Source organism: Pogonomyrmex barbatus, unplaced genomic scaffold, assembly GCF_055798465.1.
Source record: "Pogonomyrmex barbatus isolate J1 unplaced genomic scaffold, ASM5579846v1 scaffold16, whole genome shotgun sequence".
NCBI classification, from domain to species: Eukaryota; Metazoa; Arthropoda; class Insecta; order Hymenoptera; family Formicidae; genus Pogonomyrmex; species Pogonomyrmex barbatus.
The window spans coordinates 1,114,742-1,136,489 of NW_028297112.1; the positions used below are offsets into that span (position 1 = coordinate 1,114,742).

At 25.3% G+C, this 21,748-nt stretch overlaps 3 protein-coding genes across 8 annotated transcripts in view; 1 reads left to right on the forward strand and 2 right to left on the reverse strand.

Annotated features, from left to right (window-relative positions):
- LOC105423034 (octopamine receptor beta-1R) overlaps positions 1-21,748 on the forward strand; it is an 89,213-nt gene that overhangs the window by 29,820 nt on the left and 37,645 nt on the right. The window lies entirely within an intron of this gene.
- On the reverse strand, positions 13,845-18,355 carry LOC105423036 (myrmicitoxin(1)-Pr2a). Its single transcript, XM_089074195.1, has 3 exons — positions 18,065-18,355; positions 14,547-17,961; positions 13,845-14,011 (listed from the first exon to the last, which is right to left on the reverse strand). Exons 1-2 carry the CDS (start codon positions 18,338-18,340, stop codon positions 17,899-17,901), a joined length of 339 nt encoding a protein of 112 aa, XP_088930321.1. The 5' UTR covers positions 18,341-18,355; the 3' UTR covers positions 13,845-14,011; positions 14,547-17,898.
- Positions 19,955-20,422, reverse strand: LOC148937111 (myrmicitoxin(1)-Pr3a). The gene is made up of 2 exons (XM_089074197.1): positions 20,205-20,422; positions 19,955-20,109 (listed from the first exon to the last, which is right to left on the reverse strand). Exons 1-2 carry the CDS (start codon positions 20,391-20,393, stop codon positions 20,074-20,076), a joined length of 225 nt encoding a protein of 74 aa, XP_088930323.1. The 5' UTR covers positions 20,394-20,422; the 3' UTR covers positions 19,955-20,073.

Here is a 21,748-nt window from a genome sequence, read left to right on the forward strand (position 1 = left end):
TGGAGCATCATACTTATTATAAATAAATTTATTACTTATTACTTTTTTATTTTTGTTATATAATTTATTGTGTGTTATTTATCATATCGTTTACATATTGTTTGTATATTAAAAAATAATCTCATCTTTCTGAAATTTCGATGAGTACAATTCCGAATAGATTATCTCGAATCTCGAAACGGGTTCACGTGTTTCGGCGAGCGGATTATGGCGGATCACGTACGCCACGTCACGAGAGACGTTATCCCGCGGATAAGAACTATTCGGATTTTGCCCTTTTAAGCGAGAAAGCGCAAGACTTCAAGGCCAAAGACCTTAAAATAGCTCTAAACGGCATTGCAACAACTTTGCCAGACTTGATGCGCATGATGGAAAAGTCGATAGGCGCATTATTAATACACAAATCCGAACCTTCACCTGGCTGGGTGATGACGCGACTGACGTCAACTTTTGCATGCTGTTTATTATGTATCTGTTTTCATTTATTATTTACACTTGTTACGTGTCGCTAAAATTAATTCAATTAATTATAATAGCTTAGTCATAAATAAAATAGAATAGAGGGACATAATTGTGACATATGAGTTTTTCTAGTTTTTCGGGAAAAAGAGAGGAAGGAGATAAAAGATATATTTCATAATTCATTAAATTTAATAATTTTAATTTAAAATTAAAATAAGGCTTTGAGGAATATTCTGTTATAATTAATTTGAAATAAAAATACAAGTTATAAAAAGTTGACATTTCCGTGACTGTGATTTATTTAATGTAAAATAGTAGTCATACAACACGCATGTATCTTGATTATATATTTAAAACGCAAAAAACAATTATATATTTTTTTTCTATAAATAGATTATATTTATCGGAGCAGAATAAGAAGAACTAACGTCCTATGGAATTTCCTCGCCTATTTCAAATGTTTAAAGAAATCTTGATATTTATCTCAGTTTACGGTATTTGCGGTATACGTGTACGGTATTCGGTGCATGCGCGATTGGTGGAGAAATGTCGGTGAAATGCAGCAGAGAAGAAAAATAGAGGGTATACCACTCTGTGGGTGATCTCACCCACAGGAAGTCAGTTCGAGTATCGAACTGAAGGGTAGCAGGGTCATTGGCGAACATCCAGAATCGACGTGCGTGTATATGTAGCTCGTATCTCGATGTATGCCCCCGCGGTATGAGAGGAAACAGGATCGAATTGTCAACAGAGAACTATAGGCTGCTTGAGATAAACGCGATGGAAATTAGGTCATCTAGAAGCGGGTGAGAGTTAACGGCGGAATCGTTAATAACACATCGCTCCTTCGTTTCTCTCTCCCTCTCTCTCTCTCTCTCCCTCTCTCTCTCCCTCTCTCTCCCCCGTCCCTCTCTCTTTCTCTCTTTGAAAATTAGGACGATACCTAAGCTTAGAAAGTTTAATATTTGGTTTGGTTCAGAGACTTACCTAATGTAAAGTTCGTAGTTACATGGTGGTATAGTTAGCTGTACTTATGAAATATCCTGTTGCCAATAACAATCTCATTAAAGATAAATCCTTAAGTACAGTTTGTATCTATTTTATAATGAATAATAATGTTTATTATGTTAAATATGGTATTTTATATTTATTTTCGTAGAACAACTTTAAATGAGTGAAATTTTATAAATTTACCTTTCTTTGATTTTATTTTATAAATTTAATTGATTGTGTATTTATCGAATAATTTTAGCAATTATCACGTTTTGAATAGAAATATTTTCGGCTTTTTTCAGTTTTAATTAAATATTTTTTTAATTTTAAAGAACACCACGTGTGCAATTATTCCTATATAAATTTCGCGAACCAGATAAAACATTTTTGTCTCTCTTAAACTGAGCTAATTGTTAAAAAAATTCAATTAACGAACGTTATTGAATAAAGCCGCGAAATCAGCCTCTTGAAACGAGTCAACATTGCGAGAGCGGATATTCCGCATTGGCGCAAAAGTCGTTACGAAATAAGTAGTGGGCGGTGTGGGCTTTAACGACGAGATCGTCTCACGTTTCTTTTCTTCTCTAATTCAGGAAGCTGCGGAAGAAGTCAGTAGTCTTTCTTCCACGCCCGCCAAGTCAACTTTCATAATCATAACAACGATTACAAAACATTAAAAAACATTTTCCTGAGAAGAAGAAAAGTAATAACAATCAAACTTTTTTGTTTGTTCCTCATTGTATAAATGCTTATCTTCTAAAAGGGAAAGATTTCAAATATGTCCGTTTTTTTTTCTCTTATAAAAATTTTATATAGCTCACAATAATCTATATTTTACATATTTTAAATAATTGTAAATTATTTTTATTATTTAAAATTTATTTTATTTTTAAATAATTGTAAATTATTTAAATTTATTATATATTGCAGAAATTTATATATACACATTTTTTTACACACACACGCGCACACACACACACACACACACACACACACACACACACACACATAATTATTAATAAATTAATGTTATTTATATACTTTATTGTAACGTGATTTTAGACTCACTGCTTTCAAGTTATTTGCATTCGGAATAGATATTTGTACATCTCATAAATTACATCAGGCAATAATAAAAAACTTAGAAGTAAGAGATACGGAGAAGTTCAAATGAAACTGTACAGAAATGAAATGTCAATTCTACTCTCTGCTTTTCGCAATCAAGTTGTTCTACCCTATTTGCTCTCGATACATTTCTTCGTTTTCTCCATTTCCGATATCCTTCTTGCATTTCCAACTGTCAGTCGCCCGTTATTGTATAATAGTATACAAATAAATAAAATTTCAATATTTCAATCTTTAAACAAAATATATTCTGACATATCAATGTAATTTAAAATCAAATAAGTAACAAAAGTAATAAATAATAGGATACATTACAGGAAAATAGAATGGAATATTATATAAAATTATTAAATATAGTAAATAATGTAGAAATTGTCAATTAGACAATTCCTTTTACTATTACAAAATAATTTTAAAACATTTAAGCAAATATCAATATTTTAAAATTTAAATTAGCATATGTATTTTGTTATACATTAAATATTATATAATTTTAATAAAATAAATAATGCAATGTTAGATTTCTAATAATTAAAATTTTTAATAAAATTTTAATCAAATAAATAATGCAATGTTACATTTCTAACAATTAAAAAATTGTTAGAACTTTTTTTGCGTTCGCAATAATCTTAGACATCTCTCTTAGACAAGAAAAAATTCTTATTGTTGAACAATGTCATGGCTTTTGCCAGCTGCAGCTACAAGTGCTGTTGTATATTCAATTTAAAGCGATGGTGTAGTCGAGGAAGAAGTCGAGGTATAGAAAATTCATGCAGAATGCACAAAGAGCGATATGTTGTTTTCATTCTTATTATTTTCCTATCTATTTTACCGTTTTTATTTTATTGCGCATTTCTATTTGCTGATCGTTTCTTACAGTGCGCTATATTAAATATCAAAAGTAGTATTTGTAAATTTTATTTTCTCTTCCTAGAAAATGCCGTCTTTCATGAAATTTTTAGAAGAGTTATTGAGAAATTCTCGTGAATTGAGAATGCACTTAACAAAGAACTTGTCCTATATAGAGAGATTTCCCCCAAAATCGAATCCTTGTACTAAGTGCTGACATTTTATTTTCATCAAGAAGGAGGAACGGAAAATCCAATGCTACATGTTTACAACATGTGTACGAAATTATATGTTTTAAGACTCATATATTTTACATTTATTATTAATTTTTTTTTTATTATCAATTTTATAAATATATTAATTTTACGATTATTTCTTATTTCTGCATTTTTGTTGCATGTGCCGCCAGATTTCTCGATCTGCCGTGTTACTTTTGCTCAGAGAAATTGAAGAACACTCCATATGTGCACTCTAGAAAGCTGTGCAGAAGTTGGAAATTGAGGCTGATAAAATCGTTCTATCGCATGTATGAACCACGAAGGATTTTCTATTTTCGCATAGGGACATCTCGCACGCTTTCTCCTCTCTCTATCGATTCGAGTAAGCGTTCCGTAAGGAAGAAGCGGTCTTAAGGGCGCACGCTCAATGGCGTAACCTATTTACCTATGTAGACCTGCCGGGACACCACACTGGGTGACTCATTTTCATCGATCCGCTGGCATTTCATCGTTGTGCAACTTCCGCTTTTCTCTCTCTTTCTATTTTTTCTCTCAATGAGCACGAAGCTCGTGCGCCAATTAAGAACTCTCCTCAAGGATAAACATAAGTTAACCTTAGTATGAATGAAAGTTGGTATACAGAGAGGATGATCCGGACTTCACTTCTATTCTATTTATCGATTCTTTGACCGATTGGGGTTAATTTTTTAATAAAAATGAACAATGAATTTTTCAACTTATTTTATACCTAATTAATATTTCTTCCTTTAATATATAATATAATGTTGCAAATAAGATTGTAAAATTAAAATTAAGGAAATTTAAATTTATGTTATTGTAAATAATCTGTAGAATAGTTTTTATTTAATAAACTATTGTTAGTTAAAATAATTAAGAATAACATATAATGCAGTTTGTTCCATACACTTCTTTAACTCTTTTAATTTGCATTTTAAAAAACTACAGTCAAGTTTCTAACTTTGTTATAAAAAAAATCGATTTTAATTTCGTGAAAGAATTTGTGAAAATTGGCGCAGTAAATCTTGATATCTTTTAATAATGTCAAATGTTTGTCATACAAACAGAATTTACGAGGGAAATATTCTTCTATTTAGAGTTTTTACCTTCACGAGTGGTTTTTTTTATATTTTGTTTTAGTTTTTGTTTTATTTAGTTTTCATTACTGGAATAAATTTTGCATATTTTGCAATGTTTCTTTCAAAAGTATTCTCTCAAAAGTATTTTGAGAAATTATATTACATCACAAGAAAATTAATAGTAAAATCGTAAATCGATAAATTTGCGGATAACAAATATTATTTTGTCTCATCTACTTTAGAACTTTCGTCTTAACTACGCTCTCGAAACTTTATCATCTATAGCTTTCTATTTGTTATGAAAATGTCTATAGAACGAACGGAGTGTAGATGCGCTTTTTACTGTCTCTTCTAGAGCGAACCGTGAATGGCGCGTTGCTTATTAAGGCGAACTTTGGTGCACGAATACAGAATGTCGGTATAACAATGTATACATGTGTGTGTGTGTGTGTGTGTGTGTGTGTGTGTGTGTGTGTGTGTGTGTGTGTAATTTTTGAATGAAGTTTGGCGGCTTTCTTGGTCGTGAAAAATTATTGTCAGTACAAAAGCTATCGCTTCAGAGATCAGATCAAAAGCATAAAAAGTTTTCTTCTTGATGCTCTCATTGCATTTTCTTTCACTCAGACTCTTCACTGTACTTCTCCTTTTAACGATAATCTCGCTGGGCCTCCCAAGGCGTCGCAAATTTATTTGACAACACTAAAGATCTGTTTTCCTTGAGAGGCAATCTTATTTTAAACATCGTTATATCGCGAGAATTAGTCCGTCGTTAATTCACTGCTCTCGCAGGATGAGGATAAGTTTATTATCCTGTAGTATTTAGAAGTTATAATAGACTCCTGTTTATCTTCGCCAGATTATCTATACTATAGTCTGACAAAGTGCCCGCAGGAAGAGTTATATCGATCTACTAATTTATATTGACAAACATACTTTTCTTATTCTTAGAGAACATATTTTCCTCGCTTTGATATTATAGATAATTTTAAGGATATCAATTTTATTCCATATTCTGTGCTTATATACGTTAAAATAGAATTATATATACACAGATATATATGACATTCTAAAATTAGTAATTCAATCTCTATAATCTTTTTATTCCATTTGATTTACATATTGAATAGGTTTTTCTTTAATAAATACAGTAAGATGAGAAGAACTAGAAAATTATTTTAATATCAGTTTTAAATTTTGTTTTTGAATATAAGTAATTGAAAAATATATAAAAAGTTTGAATTAATCTTTTCATAACCTTATTATATAATATGTTTACTATATTTTATATATTTTTACTGTACTATATACAAATATATTATATTGTTTTATTCTATTTTTCCCTATTATACTTTTGTTTTAATTATTTCTATCATTTGTATTATTTTACATAATACTAATATTTTTTTTGTATTATAAAATTTTGTCAGTAAAATCTCGATAATTACGTAGCTTTGCAAGCTTTGTTCACTGATTTTTTATTGCTATTGTTACAATTTCTTTATAATACAAGTTCTTGTGAAAGAAGATTTCATCTGTTTAAACTTTTGTGATTATTTTACAAGAAATTTTATCGAGTGGAAAAAACGAGCTTCTTTTTTATTATTAGAGAATTCTATTGTCATGGAGCAAGTATGGGTTTCTTTATAAAGAGAAGAAAGAACATTTTTATTAAAGACGTAATGAGTAACGATGCAACTGGGGCTCTCGCGGTTCGTTTCTCGCGAATTGAGTCTTACACGTGATGATTCGTCGACAACTTTCAACTGTAATGAACATTCCTTCACTTTTCTTCTTTGCAAGAAGAGCTAAATTCTTTTGTGTCAAAAGAAAATGCGCGAACGAAACAAATCACCTGTACGAAGTAACTTTTCGTGCTTTCAGTGCGATTTGCTACGAAGAAATAACATTTTATATTTGTCTTCTGAACCTGAAAGAAATGAAAGTTTCTTTTACTTTTGTCTTACATTTTTTATATAATAGATTTAAATAAAATTGAACAGTATTAAAATAATATTTTTGAAATAAAAATATATTTAATGATATGTAATTAGTCTATAACTTAAAGTATAAAATTGTGGCAACTTCAACGTTTGTTGAAGTTTTGTAAAAATACAAATATTTCTGTAAACTTAATGTTACAAGAATTAAAATATGTTTTGAAATAAACTCGAAGTAACTTGTATGTGATACTGATTGCATAAACAATCGGTAACAATCGGTGTGCATAAACAGCCGTCCCATGGAACGTCCTAATTTGCGTTATGACATCATTTTATCGAATTAATTAGTGCCGTTACATCGCGCATCGCTGCACTGCTTCAAAGAGCAACCCACAAAGCTCAAATATAATAAACTATGCCCTATATGCGATATATCCTCATTTGAAACTTTTCATTATACTTCTATACGTCACGGATTTTTGCTCTTAACTTGATGTACAATACAAAACAACAGTTATCATTAAATAAATTGTCCGAAGAGATTATTAAAGAATCATTATAAATACATTACAATACGTAAATTACATATAAAATTAAAATGTGTGTGTGTGTGTGTGTGTGTGTGTGTGTGTGTGTAAATTATAATTCTTTAATTTTTTAGTTTCTAAATTCTTAAAGTCTTTTTTTAAATATAGCGTTTTTTAATCATTTTTATTACTATTTCATATTAATATGTTAATATTCTTCCAAAATCGAAACTTTATTATATATTTACATTGAAATTGCAGGTTAATATATGAAACTTAATTAGGAATATCAAATGGTTAATACTGAAATTCATTGCAATACTACAGAGGTTAGAGAATCTATCATACAAATCCTTAACATTTTGCTATTTGAGTTATGATTGCAATTTCATATTTCACTAAATTTCAAATCGTTGATCGCATTCAATTCCTTTCTGAACAAAAATTGTAAAATAATTTTACAAATAGTTTTAATATTCAATTTCTTATAAAATTAATGCAATTTTAACATAAAATTATATTATAATTAATATTATAATAAAGCATAGTAATATAGTATAAATATAAAATATATCTTTTGTTTAAAAAAATTTATTTATTAGAAATTATTTTCACAATTTTTAATAATTACTTTACATAAACTTTATTTTAATGATAAAAAGCGTAATAAAAGGATTATTACGATTAAAGATTATTACGATTATTATTTTCAAAACGCTAATTTATATTTGAGACAACGCAATCGGCAGCAATTCGATAATTGTTTACATTGCAAACGGAAGTGATGATCAAATTATGCTGCCAGCAATTCGTATTCGTATTAAACAAATAATAAATGTGAAATTCGACCGTCATATTACTGTCAGAGATGCAATACGCCGATGTCGTTAATTAGCAGCTAAATTATTGAACAATTCAGGCATCAGTTGTAACATAAATTTATATAATGACATTTCAATAATTTAATCAAAAAATATTTCTTTACATTTTTATATATTTTACATTCTCTCTCTTTTTTTCTTGCCTTGCCTATTTTCTTCTTCTCTCTTTCTCCTTTTTTCCTCTACTCATTCGCTTGCTTGAGAAAATCCAAATTTAGGAATATGGTAAAAGTAAGATTATACAATAAATTTATATTTCTTTAGTTAATATTTTACTAAGATATTTATTTTAGAATATCAATTTCGCACATTTTGCTTATGTTTTATTTTCCAAAAGTAGAACCTTGTAATGTTGTTATCACATCAGGCTGAAAAATATAAGATTCTCAAATTACTTTCGAATACAAGTTTTAAAAAAAGTTTTATAATAAATATTTTCTTAATTTTAAGAGAATTGCAATATTACTGCGGTATACGAATAATGCAGCATGTACACGTACGTATTCTCTCTCTCTCTCTCTCTCTCTCTCTCTCTCTCTCTCTCATTTTGACTTTTTTTCTTTTATTTCTTTTGATCTATACAAAATCTATATTCAAACTTATACATTGTGTATTTAACATGTAAACACTTTTATACTTTCAAAATATAAATTTACATATATATAAAGTTATAAATTGTTTAATATTTATAATGCAACACAAAAAATAAAAAAATTAAAAATGAATAAATATGTAGAAACATAACTCAACAAGGATCGGAAGTTAAAAGTACATAAAAGACTTATAAATATTATATTTTTTAGTTTACCTTAGAAAAGAGAAAAATATTATTAAAATTTTATAAATATAATTAAACTAAAAGAATATATATGTAGCATTAATCTTTTACAGAAAGGCTCTCTATAGGTTTCTTTATAGGTTCTTTAGTCTCTATTTGTTGTAGAGTAGTAGTTGTAGTTGCCATCAATGTCACAATAATGGTAAAGATTATTATCAATTTCATAGTTTCCATAGTCCAAAGTAAGCGAACTGTATATATTGTCAATGCAATAAATATTCTATGTTACTTCAAAAATGTTGCTTTATATATACATATATGTTTATCAAATATCATGTGAATTATGTAACACATAAAAACAAATTATTGTTTTCGAGAATTTGCCAAATTATTATTATTCGATGTCATTGAATATTAAGTTTATCGGTACATTTAATACTACATAAAAATGTATTTTATATTATGCATTTTAGTACAAATTTTAGTACACACGTGTCAGTGCTTATATATCTATTAAATTATTTATTTACTTACTTATCAAAGTTCAAGTTGGTTTTCAAATAAGAAAGATATATCTATAATATATTATTATAGTTTCGACATGTTAGTAATTGCCTTGACGTGACAATTAGAAGACAATATATTAACTTGCAGTTTTTATGCATATAAATTTTTTATCGATACGATAATTGTTACGATTATAACAATTATTTCTAACACATTACGAGAAATCTTTCCATTATATTATTGTATCATTATTGTGCTCCTAAAAAATACATAATTTTATTTAAAAACATAAATCTAATTTGGACGTCATAAATAAAACAATGACATAAAATAAAACAATAATTAGAATGTATGCACATTGCAAAATCGTTAGAAATGTGACAATATTTTCAACAGAATCTTTGAGTTTACATATTATTTGTTAATATTGTCACAATTAAAATAAATTTGAAATTACATATAAAACTGCAATTGCAAATTGGTATGTAAAATTTAATTATAAAAGAAAGTGTATAGAAAGAAAATTAATAGATATTGTAATAATATACCTTTGAAACAAACAATATCATATTTTATTTTATATTTAATTACAATTTATATTCATATTTTTTTATATCTTATGCTTTTTTTTTCTTTTTCTTTTTCTTCCGAAGAATGTATAAAATAAATATGTAATATATGTAATAAATTATATGCCACTAAAATCATGAGTAGTATTTTAAAACGCTACCAACTTTAGTATGTAAGTAGTATGGTTTTATATATATATAATTATAAGTATGAATATAAGTAGTATTCTTCTGCTGAAAGAAAACAAGCTTCTTTTTTTATCAATATCTTTTTTGTAAAAAAAATATTTATTCATGTACATTTATTTTTGAATAAATTTTTCTAGAATGTATTTTTGTTGTCTTTTAATATAGTATGTAGTTTGTTACTTGATAAATTATATTAAGTAAAATAATGTGATATGAACTACGGTATGAGTGAGTTCTCTTTTCTAAACTAAATGTGATTTGGAAACGCGTAAAAACAGTATGTAAATCGCGAAAAAAGCAAACGAAAAAATAATGAAAAGCATTCTGCGGAATGAATTTTCACAAAATTGCGGAATATAATTAAAAAAAAAGAAAAATAAAAATTTATTTCTCTTTCTCTCTCGTTGTCTCTCTCTCTCTCTCTCTCTCTCTCTCTCTCTTTTTCTTTTTCTTTTTCACTTTTTTTTCTGTTGTTATTGGCTAGTTAAATTTATTAATAATTTATCATTGATTTTTATTTTTAATCTTTCATTGTAGATTTATTTATAAAATTCAATAAAAATTTAAAAACAAAGTACTCAATTCGAAGAAATTAAATTTCTTTCTTATTGTATTAATTTTAGAATTTATGAATTATAATGATAACTTAGAAATTAGAAAATATAGGAAAGATAGGAAATCAAAAATAAATAAAAGAAATAAAAAAAAATTATTTACAATTACCAATAGTGTCATAATTATCGCAATCGTCGCATGATAGTAAACAATGTAATCATTTTTATTCTTTCTTGCTTAAATTAAACGAGATGTGATATATTTACTTCAAAATGAAATATTCTATATTAAGTAATTTTTCTAGGAGATGTTTTTATAAAATTTGTACTTATCAATTATTATATATTATTTATGTGGCAAAATTATCGTTTGCGGTAATCTGCTATTTTATCATTATTGCATCAAATATATTATTATATTCAATAATACATGTAGATAAGTTACATATAAATACTTATAAATGTAATTTATCTAAAAAATATAATTTTACAAAATGCATATTAGTAAAATTTTGATAGTTATATGTTATATTAAATTTCTTATACAAATATACACACGCGAATTCATCCAAATATATAAACACTCTTTAAAATGATATAGATTATATATTACATAGGTTATAATATATAGATATAAGTTTTTCTTCGATGAAATGTGAAAGACAGGAAATTAGAAGTGATATTTTATATAAACGACAATTATAATATAATATTTGTAACTAATATTTTATTGATATACATTCATTTTAGAATCACAATTTAAGATTATAATTAACTTTATAATTATTTACGTTACGTTGTACAATTTTATTTCAACAAATGTTGCGATTCCAATAAATTCTGAAAAGTATATATATTTTTAAATAATATTAAAGTAATGAAAAGATGATATATTAAAATAAAAAGTCATTATGCTAATTTTAATATAATTGTCATGTCATCAACCATTGTACCATTTTTCTCCTTCTCTTTCTATTTTTTTGCTCTATCTTGTTTTTTTATTTATACAAGATTTGTTAATGTATTTGAAATTTAATATTTGAATAGCTTTATAATTGCATAATGGAAAATTCTAATATTATAAGTTTTATAATGTTTACGGAATAAATTTCAAAAAGGAGAAACAGAAAGTGTACAAATGGAAATAAGAATACATTCCAATACATTACAAGTTATAAATATATTCATAAATATTTGAAATTATAAATTCTCCTCTAATGTAAAAATATTAATACATTTATATATTATAATAATATAATATACTAAAATTAAACATAAAAATGAATAAAATGGATCAATTACGTACTCTTAAACTTGCATTTTCTACAGTTACCACCAATGTCGCAATCATCGCAAAAATAGTTATTAACTTAATTTCATTCTTTCTTGCTTAAGTTAAGCGACATACGATATATTTACTTCAAATTGAAAATCTATATTAATTTTACACAAGAAGCTTTGAAGGTATACTTATCAACCATCATGCATAAATTATCTATATAGAAAAATAAATTATCGCTTCCAATATATAATTTATTACTATTACACGGAACACATTATTGCATTTAATAATGAATATAAAATATAGTTTTAATATTACAAATTTTAATATGTGTATATTTGTTTATATTTTTATTGCATTACTCATATTTATCACTATTTATATAAATTTTTTATTATATCATACAAGGAAGAAATAATAATATAATCTTTACGATTGGCAATTTCTTTGAAGACATCAAAACACATATCAAAGTTTAAGTTACATATAAATATAATTCTTTAGTTATAATAAATATAATTCTTTTTGCACGTGAGTTTTCTATACTTAAAAATTGTTACACTTTTAATAACTTTTAAGTTATACGCAGTGTGTTACAATAAAACTATGTATTATATTTTATAAAGATTGACAATTTTTATTTGAGACTATACACAATTTGCTAATGTTTTCATAGCCGAGATAGATTTGTAATGTTACATATATTAATGCTGGAAAAAGAATCATACAACACAGCAATATTGTTTTATACTTATATTATTTATATTGTTATTTTTATTATCTAAACTTTTTTAATTATACCAAATTTATTATACAGAGTGTATTTTAAGAATTTAAGACAAAAATTTCATATGATCATACGAAGTTTTCATTTTAAATTTATGTGAAAAATCCCTTAAAATCGTTATTTAGCGTACTTAAGATACATGTACGCTTTATTGGCAAAACTATTATATCTTCTTTTGCAAAATTATTTAATCTATATCAGTTTTATCTTTCCAAATAATTTAATAATAAGATATGATGAAAGCTATTTTAAATATTGCAAATTTTAAAAAATTTTATTTTTTAAATTAGATTTAATTATATCGATAGCGTGTTAGTCGTTTGATGTGCAAATACTTGTGAGTAAAGCGGGTACTATATGAAACGGATATTTATATGAAATAATTATCTGTATGATATATATAACACATGCAATATACATATACATTCACACGATACAGGTACTCGATCGAAATCTGTTTATGTACAATTGTTTGTAACAAACAACAATTGGAAAAGCAGATTCTCATATGCTTGAGTATTTTGAGTTCTAATACAAACGCGAACTGTTTTGAAACCGTTTCGAGTTTGAAACTTACAATCTCAGATTAATGTACGTTCAGTTGTAGGTGAAAATATTATTATTATATGAAGATTAGCGAATATTACAATAATATATAATAATATACATTAATAATAATATACATATACAATTATAATAATATACATATTTTGTAATGCTAAATTTGATTTTTATTATTTTTTTATTCTTATATAAATTACAATTATTTCGAACATTATCAATCCTGTTTATAACATCGTTCTCTCTCAAAAAAAAAAATACTATTCTATTTTCTACTATTCTATTTATTCAACATTCTCAATTTCAAAGAAACATATTTATTTTTCTGCGGTTTCTCTTTAATAAAATCTTTAGAAAAAAGATTTAGTAATATGGTAAAATTTACAAATTAAAAAAAGAGAAAAATTTCTCTCTTTCTATCTTCAAATTAATTACAAATACAAATACAATTGTATTAATTTTAAAGTATATTATTGCGAGAGAAAGAAATTAAAGGATTTAAGAAAAATAGGAAATTAAAGATAGTTGTATTGTCCCAATTATTATTAATTTATTACATGTATTACATGTACATTATTAACGTTTTGTTGATACATTCAATTTGGAAATATGTTTTTAATAATTTTGCAATTTTCTGTAATTATTTAGATTTATTCTGGTGCCTACCCTACTAGTGATGCTAACACGGCAGGCTAAAAAAAATATATAGAATTAACTTTATGATATTAAAAATATAATATATTTAATTGAAATATTATTTTACACTAATCTTAAAACAAGTTTTATGATATTATTTTATGATATTATTTATGATATTATTGCTACATTTTACTGTTGTATCACACTTTTTTCTTCTTTATTTCTTTTCTTCCTTTTCTAAACTTATCTATACAATATCTATACTTATCTATACAAGATGTGTGAAAGTTTAAATTTAACTTAGATATTTTTATAATTTGATAATGTTACTTTCAAAAATTATAACTTTCTTAATTTTTATAAATCTAAATTTTTATAAATCTAAATTTTTATAAATAAGAAAAGAAAGAAAAATACGCGTATATGTAGAAATATATTTTAAAATTAGTTATTAAAAGTGTTGATAACCATGAAAAAGTTTTATGTCATAAATTTTTGTTTAATGGCGAGAAACATATGATTAAACTTATATTAATATTAATAATAATAATATTAAGTTTTAAAATAATTGTAGTATTAATCACTTACATCTATTGCCCTACCAACTACATTTGCTATCAACGTCACTATCAGTGCAAAGACGGCTATTAATTTATAGTTTTTCATACTTTCTAGTTTAAATTAGCTGCTGCTTAAGTTCAACTGTATACTGAATAAGATGTTCTGTACTAGTTTATATATATTCGTAAGTTATAAAGATTTATCGAATATGCATATGATTCATATAATACGGAAGAACAAATAATTGCCTTCAGAAGTTTATGTGAATCTATTAAAATCTTCGGACTACATAAAATAACATAAAATATAATTTTTATATAAAAAATAAATGGATATCTACATGCGCACTTAAATATACACATATGTAAACATGCATTTACTTATCAAAGTTCATGTACAAAAATGTCTAAAAATAACTTTATGCATTATTTATGCAACGTGAGTTTAGTGATAACAGCGTTTTTGTATATAAAATATAATTTTTATGCATATAACATACAAGTTTTGATAAGTATGTTTTATATATATATATATATATATATATATATATATATATATATATATACACATATGAATTTAATTATTTTTTAATTTTTTTCAGAGATATAATTTATATCAATGAAAGAAGAAATAATATAATTTTGATATGTTAATAGTTCATTTGAGCAAAAAAGATGCAAAACATAAACTTGCAGTTTCTTTATACATGAATTTTCTATCGAATAGTCGTTTCGTTTTTTAATTTTTTTTTATTTGTGCATAATGGTGTTTGTTTTTAATTTTTTATTTATGCATAATGATGTTTGTATCGATTTCTGAAACATTATACTGATATAGAATGTGATGATATAGAATATAAAATACAACTGATATGTACTATATTGCATAAATTGAAATCTTCTTACTCGACGAAATATTATTCGGAAACATAAAAATTTCATTCTAGTCGCGATAAAGATGAAAAAAAAATAATAGAAGTGCATGTCCATGAAATATGTAAGTTTTTGTAAAATGTTACGTAAATTAAGCAAAATATAAATTATACAAAAATAAGAAATTTCTCTGTCCTTTTTTTCTGTTTGTTATATTGATTCTTCTATATATTGATTCTTTCATAAAGATTTATAAGATATTTAACAAAGTATATATTGTTATATAATGTTATATAATGTTAAAGTTATTAATAGTACTTTAAAATGTTAATCCTGTTTCTGCTATATGGTTTTCTCGAGAAAAAAAATTACTCTTCTTCATTCTTCTTTAACATTTTCTTCGAAGAAAAGTGTCTACGCCTCCGTAGTTTTTTTCCGACAAAACTTTTGCAAACTGCATTTTAAATTTGTGGTCTTAACTAACAATAAAGTGTACTGAAAAGTTAGAAAATTAAAACTGACATTTTATGCAGATAACAATTAAAATCAAAATACAAATTAAAGAGAGGCCAATGAGAATCACATACTATTTTGATGCACAGAATTTACATAAAAATTATTATTTTTAACTTTCAAGAAATATGTAACAGTCGTTAATATAACCAATACAATAATTAAAGACTCTGAAAGTTTTGGCTTATTGTCACTTTTGGCTCAGAGTCGCTTGCAACGGAAAACTAATAAACAAATTAGCCAGCTTCCCGGTAAAGGTCAACTCATCAAATTTATGCAAAAAAATATGTTATTCACAATGGATGCAAAGCCGCGGAATGTAAAATTGATATAAAAATATACGGTAATATCGGTAAATAAATTAAAATGTTATTATATTAATTCTAAAAAAGTTACAATTATTATTGGTAATTTGTTGCATTTCTGTGTGTTCCTTTTCTTTTCTCCCCCTTCCTCTATTTTTATCTATGTATTTTAGCTGAAGGTAATCTTTAATCAACAATCTCGCGAAATTGATAGCAAACGGTCGTTAATATAGCCTTTCACAATTCAATATTACCATCATCGAAACTCGCGTAATTACACATTTCGGCGAATTAATCAAACAAGATCTAATTCGACATAATGAGCGATCGCTTACGCGATATTCCTGGATTCTGTTTAGCGAACATTGTCAAACTCGAAGTCAAATTCGAGTGTATCCCGTAAGCAACAGTATTAATGCCATTGACTCGCGCAACAATTGTTTTTTAATTATTAATAAAATTCATTAATTTATTTTACACAATTAGGCTTATAAAAAATGACATTTTTATGACGTATTAGCTTTTCTTAGCATTTCCATATTTTTTAATTTAAATTGAGCCATTTACTTTATATTAACTTCACTAAAAGATGTTAACATTAATTCAAATATATGTAATTATATATAAATATTAATCTTTTCTTATCAAAAATTATATATGAATTATCAAACACGGAGAGAAAATGTTTAAAACTTACTCACGCTATTATCACTTAAACTCACGTTACATAAATAATGCATAAAGTTATTTTTATTCTGTACATGAACTTTGATAAGTAAATGCATATTTACATATGTGCATATTTAAGTGCGCACGTAGATATGTCCATTTATTTTTTATTTATCGAAGTTGTATAAAGTTTATATTCCTTCTTCCTTATCTAAAAAGGAAGAATAAATAATGCATAATATAAATTCAGATTACTCAAACACACGATTGAAAGATATGTACAACATAAACATATAACTTTTATTTGGTTTATTTTATATGTATAATTTTTTCGAATAATTGTGAACAGTAATACGTATAATACCTTTCAAAAGAAATTAGACAATTGTATTATAAATAAATATTTTATACGCAATTAAAAGCAAATTATCTCAAATGTGAAAAATAATATATAAAATTGCACAAACATTTTTGTTAGACGTTTATTTCTTAGAATTTACTATATATATTATTCAAAAATATTAATAATATTAATAATCTGATTTCGCTTGCTTTTATTGCAAATTTTAATATAAAATATTATGTAAAGAATATAGAAAAAAATCATTAAAAATTACAATATATGTATATAAAATTATTTTATAGAGCATCTAAATATGATGATAATACTGCAAAAATGTTTGATCTTCTAACAATCAATTTAAACATTGTATATAATAATTTTAAAGATCCAACAAAAGATCTGTTTTCAGATCTGTATGTAGCTAAATTTTTAGATTTGCCAAAAGTGTTCTTTCCGTGTATACATGTACATACATACATACACATCTATATATATATATATATATATATATATAAAATGTGTAATACATATAATTTTTAGGTAGTATGTGGCATAAAATAATATTATTATTTATGCATATTTATTTATTTATTCAATAAAACTTCATAAATACAATTAATTATTTAAAACGCAGCACAAAAATATTTGAATCTTGTAATTTACTTTCTTGAACTTAATTAACCATTAATCCAATTTTTTTCTATCCAATGCTGAACAGCCGGTAAAGAAAATAGGAACGCCTAAATAGAAGAAATTAAATAATAAGTTTTAGTTTAAGACGTGCACACGGACTGACATTCTTTATATATTGAAAAATATCATATAAATTGACATCAAATTTACCAAAAGAGGTAGTGCAGGTAGTGCAGGTTCAGGTTCAGCTAACGCTTCGGCTATAGCTTCAGCTGTAGCTTCAGCTATAGCTTTGGCCTCGGGATTGGCTTCAGCTTCAGGATCAGCCCATGGATTCGCCAAAGGAGTAGCGCATGTTAGCGAACCGCTTAGGCCTATAGCGATTACCGCAATGTACAAAAGTTTCGGAATTTCCATTGTCGCGTTCTGACTTTGCGTTACACTTCCAACATTTTTATACTTAGAGATAACTCGATTTATTAGCATTAAAAAATATATAGCTTAGATAAAAAATTGTCAAATACATAAATTGTGTGCGTTAAAATCTAAGAGATATTCTGCATATATAATAACGTCGTATATATGATATAATAAATTTATTTATATCGTTCAATATGGCTTTTGCTTTTTGTTGCAAAAGATTTATTTGAAGGTTTCTTAGTAATAATTTCAAACATACTGGATCCTGTAATGTCAGTAACATTATAAATTTTTTTACGTTGAAATTAGCATGTATTATTTCGATCAAGTATATATTACTAAATTATATTGAAAATTAGAATATCTTTATGTTTTATAATTTATTTTAAAATATTTTATCTTAAAAAAAGATGAAAAGGCATTAGATATACGGCGCCATATCTTGTACAGAAAAAGATTTTTTTACAAAATATGTGATATAAAAAACTGGCACTTTGAGATACGAATCATTCAAATTGTACATAAAAAATTATCTAAATTAAAAATTATCTTGTATTCAATTCCACACAAATTGTAACAAGTAAATAAAATTAAAACCACACATAGAAATCACATTATTTTGTTATTAGATATTATTTATTCAAATTTATTAATTCAAATTGCTAAAATATCAATAATTATTTTGATTCTTATAGCGCCATTAAAAAATTTATCTAAAATTATAATATAGAACTTTTTGTAAAAAACATAGAAAAAATTTTATCTTTGCAACATTGTCATCTTCAACTATATTTTAGCGTAAAATATTTCCATTGTTCATAATTTTTATGGTTAAAATATATTATATATAAAAATATCTAAAATCAAATTACTTTTATGAATTTTATAGATACGAATTATGAATTTATAGATTTATAGATTAATAAATAGGAATTTGTGCAGACATAATAATACAACATGTATTGCATTATTTTTATTATAAAATGTATTTTAAAACATTTCAATATTTACAATTCCATGTTATATACAAATATATATAAATACAAATTTCTTTTATATATATCTATATATATAAACATATTATATATATATATATATATATATATATATATATATATATATATACATATATATACATATATATAAGCGTTTATATGTATAAGCGTTATAATATATATAAGTATTTTTATGGAATTGCAGCAAGATTTCGCATAGTTTTTATCTCGTTTATTTCAACTTTAAATTTGTTTGGCAACGTACTTAATTTTAGGTTTTCATATTTCCAAATTATTATGGGCTTTCTACAGGAATTTAAATAATAATCACATTTCATATTTCATTATAAATTTTAGAAAAATTAATTTTAACACATTTTTTTCCATGAAATGCTAGACATCAAAATATTTGATATGCATAGAAAATATGAAAAAGATTGTAAAAAGAATTGTAAGTTTGTAAAAAATTCTTTCGTAAAAAGGATGTAAATTAATGTGATATAAATAAATATAAATTAAATATAAATTTATGAAAGTATATGGTATATATACTTTCATTTTTATTAATATTGTATTAATTGGGCAATATAATTTAAATAGAAAAGAAAATACAATTAAAAAGCATTTAGATATAGGAATTTTTGTATATATTATTTGGATAGTATGTAAAATAAAATATTGATGATATTGTCATATTCGTATTCATTTATTTATTTAATCACATCATATAGATATAATCAATTATTTATAACGCAGCGCAAAAATATCGGAGCATAATAATCGTCTTCGTTTTAATTTTGCGTTCTAACCGCTTTTTATGGCTGGAATGAGGGATACCAGCTAGACAAGAAAAGAATATTAAATAATACAATATTATAGTTTAAATTTATATTTTTATATATTGATGAAAGTATCATATAAATTGACAAACTTACAAGAGATATTAGAGGTAATAGAGGTAATGCAGGTTCAGCTTCGCCTATAGCTTCAGCAACAGCTTCGGCTTCAGGACCAGCTTCGGCTGTAGCTTCGGCTTCAGGATTAGCCAAAGGATTAGCCCATGTTAGCGAACCGCTTAGTCCTATAGCAATCACAGTGATGAACAAAAATTTTGGAATTTCCATTGTTGCATATTAATTTCACTTTACATTTTCGTTGTTTTTATACTTGTTTTCTACTAATAAAAAATATATAGCTTAGATAAAAATTATCAAGTGGAATTAAAAATTATATAAATTTTTATTACTGACAGAAATATTACTTCCTGAACATTCTATAGATATCTTTTTTTGAAATAATAATAATACACACGAAGTATTGAATTTATAGAGATAGAAGGCTCTATAATATTTAATGAAATAAAATTTAGTAATCGTAATATGATTTGATTCACATTATTTATATAATAAATAGAAAAAAGATTTACTATTCGTATTTATAATGTTATATTTATAATTTTTGCATTCGCTTTTTATTGATAAAATTAGTTGTCTTTTTGCAAATATTAATTTTTTTATCGTTAATTATTACTTGTAGTTGTGTTAACTATTATTATTTATTATTTGTAGCATGAATGAACGATAAGTTTAACAGTCAAATGGCTATTAAAAGAAAAGAGAAAATATAAAAAAATAAACTTTTTTAGGATGTAAACACTTTATATAGAGTTTGAGTAAAAAATAATTTTAATTATAGCTTTAGTTGCAACTTCAGTCTGAAGATTAGTTTTAATTTGGAAATGAGCCCATATTAGTGAGTCATTTGTACATATTATAATTTTAGCACGATTTTATCATTATTTTAATATTTATTTTTTTATAACTCACGACAAATAAATCATTGTCAGTAAAAACTATATTTTTTATGTCTGATAAGAAATAATTTGATATATAGTTTAACTTTTCTTATTCACGAATCTACAATTTCAGATATTATGTATAGAACAGTGTGAGGTAATATATCGATTAATATTTATAAATATTCAAGTTGAACTTCGATTTCTTTCCAAAAGGAAAATATAAAAGCTTCCACTTTTGAGTTAGTTGTAAAGATCGAAATGTCGAAAAAATCAATTTCCGTGACGTAATACGGATACGGCACGTGTCACCATCGATTTAGGATTCTACTGTGAAAAGTGGACAGTATCGGAAAAACGGTAGTATCCTAACCGAGTAGAGAAAGGGTTGTCTCACACACACACACACACACACACACACACACACACACACACACACACACACACACACACACACACACACACACACACACACACACACACACACACACACACACACACACATACATACATACATACATACATACATACACAATCGGAGAATAGATAACGAATGTAAATTACGGCATGTGTCCAAGTCAGCTTGCATCCCGCGTCTTTAGAAAAATAATTCAAAAGGGGGAGAGGGAGGCGGATTACTTTTTCAAAATATAGAATTTGATCCATTCATCAATAAGACTAATA

Excerpts from the sequence above, each read along its gene's own strand:
- LOC105423036 (XM_089074195.1), bottom strand. The coding sequence starts at position 18,340 with ATGCTAATAAATCGAGTTATCTCTAAGTATAAAAATGTTGGAAGTGTA. Across the intron at positions 17,962-18,064 it reads TACCTGCACTACCTCTTTTG|GCGTTCCTATTTTCTTTACC; the intron begins GTAAATTTGATG and ends TCTTCTATTTAG.
- LOC148937111 (XM_089074197.1), bottom strand. The coding sequence starts at position 20,393 with ATGGAAATTCCAAAATTTTTGTTCATCACTGTGATTGCTATAGGACTA. Across the intron at positions 20,110-20,204 it reads TATTACCTCTAATATCTCTT|CTGGTATCCCTCATTCCAGC; the intron begins GTAAGTTTGTCA and ends TTTCTTGTCTAG.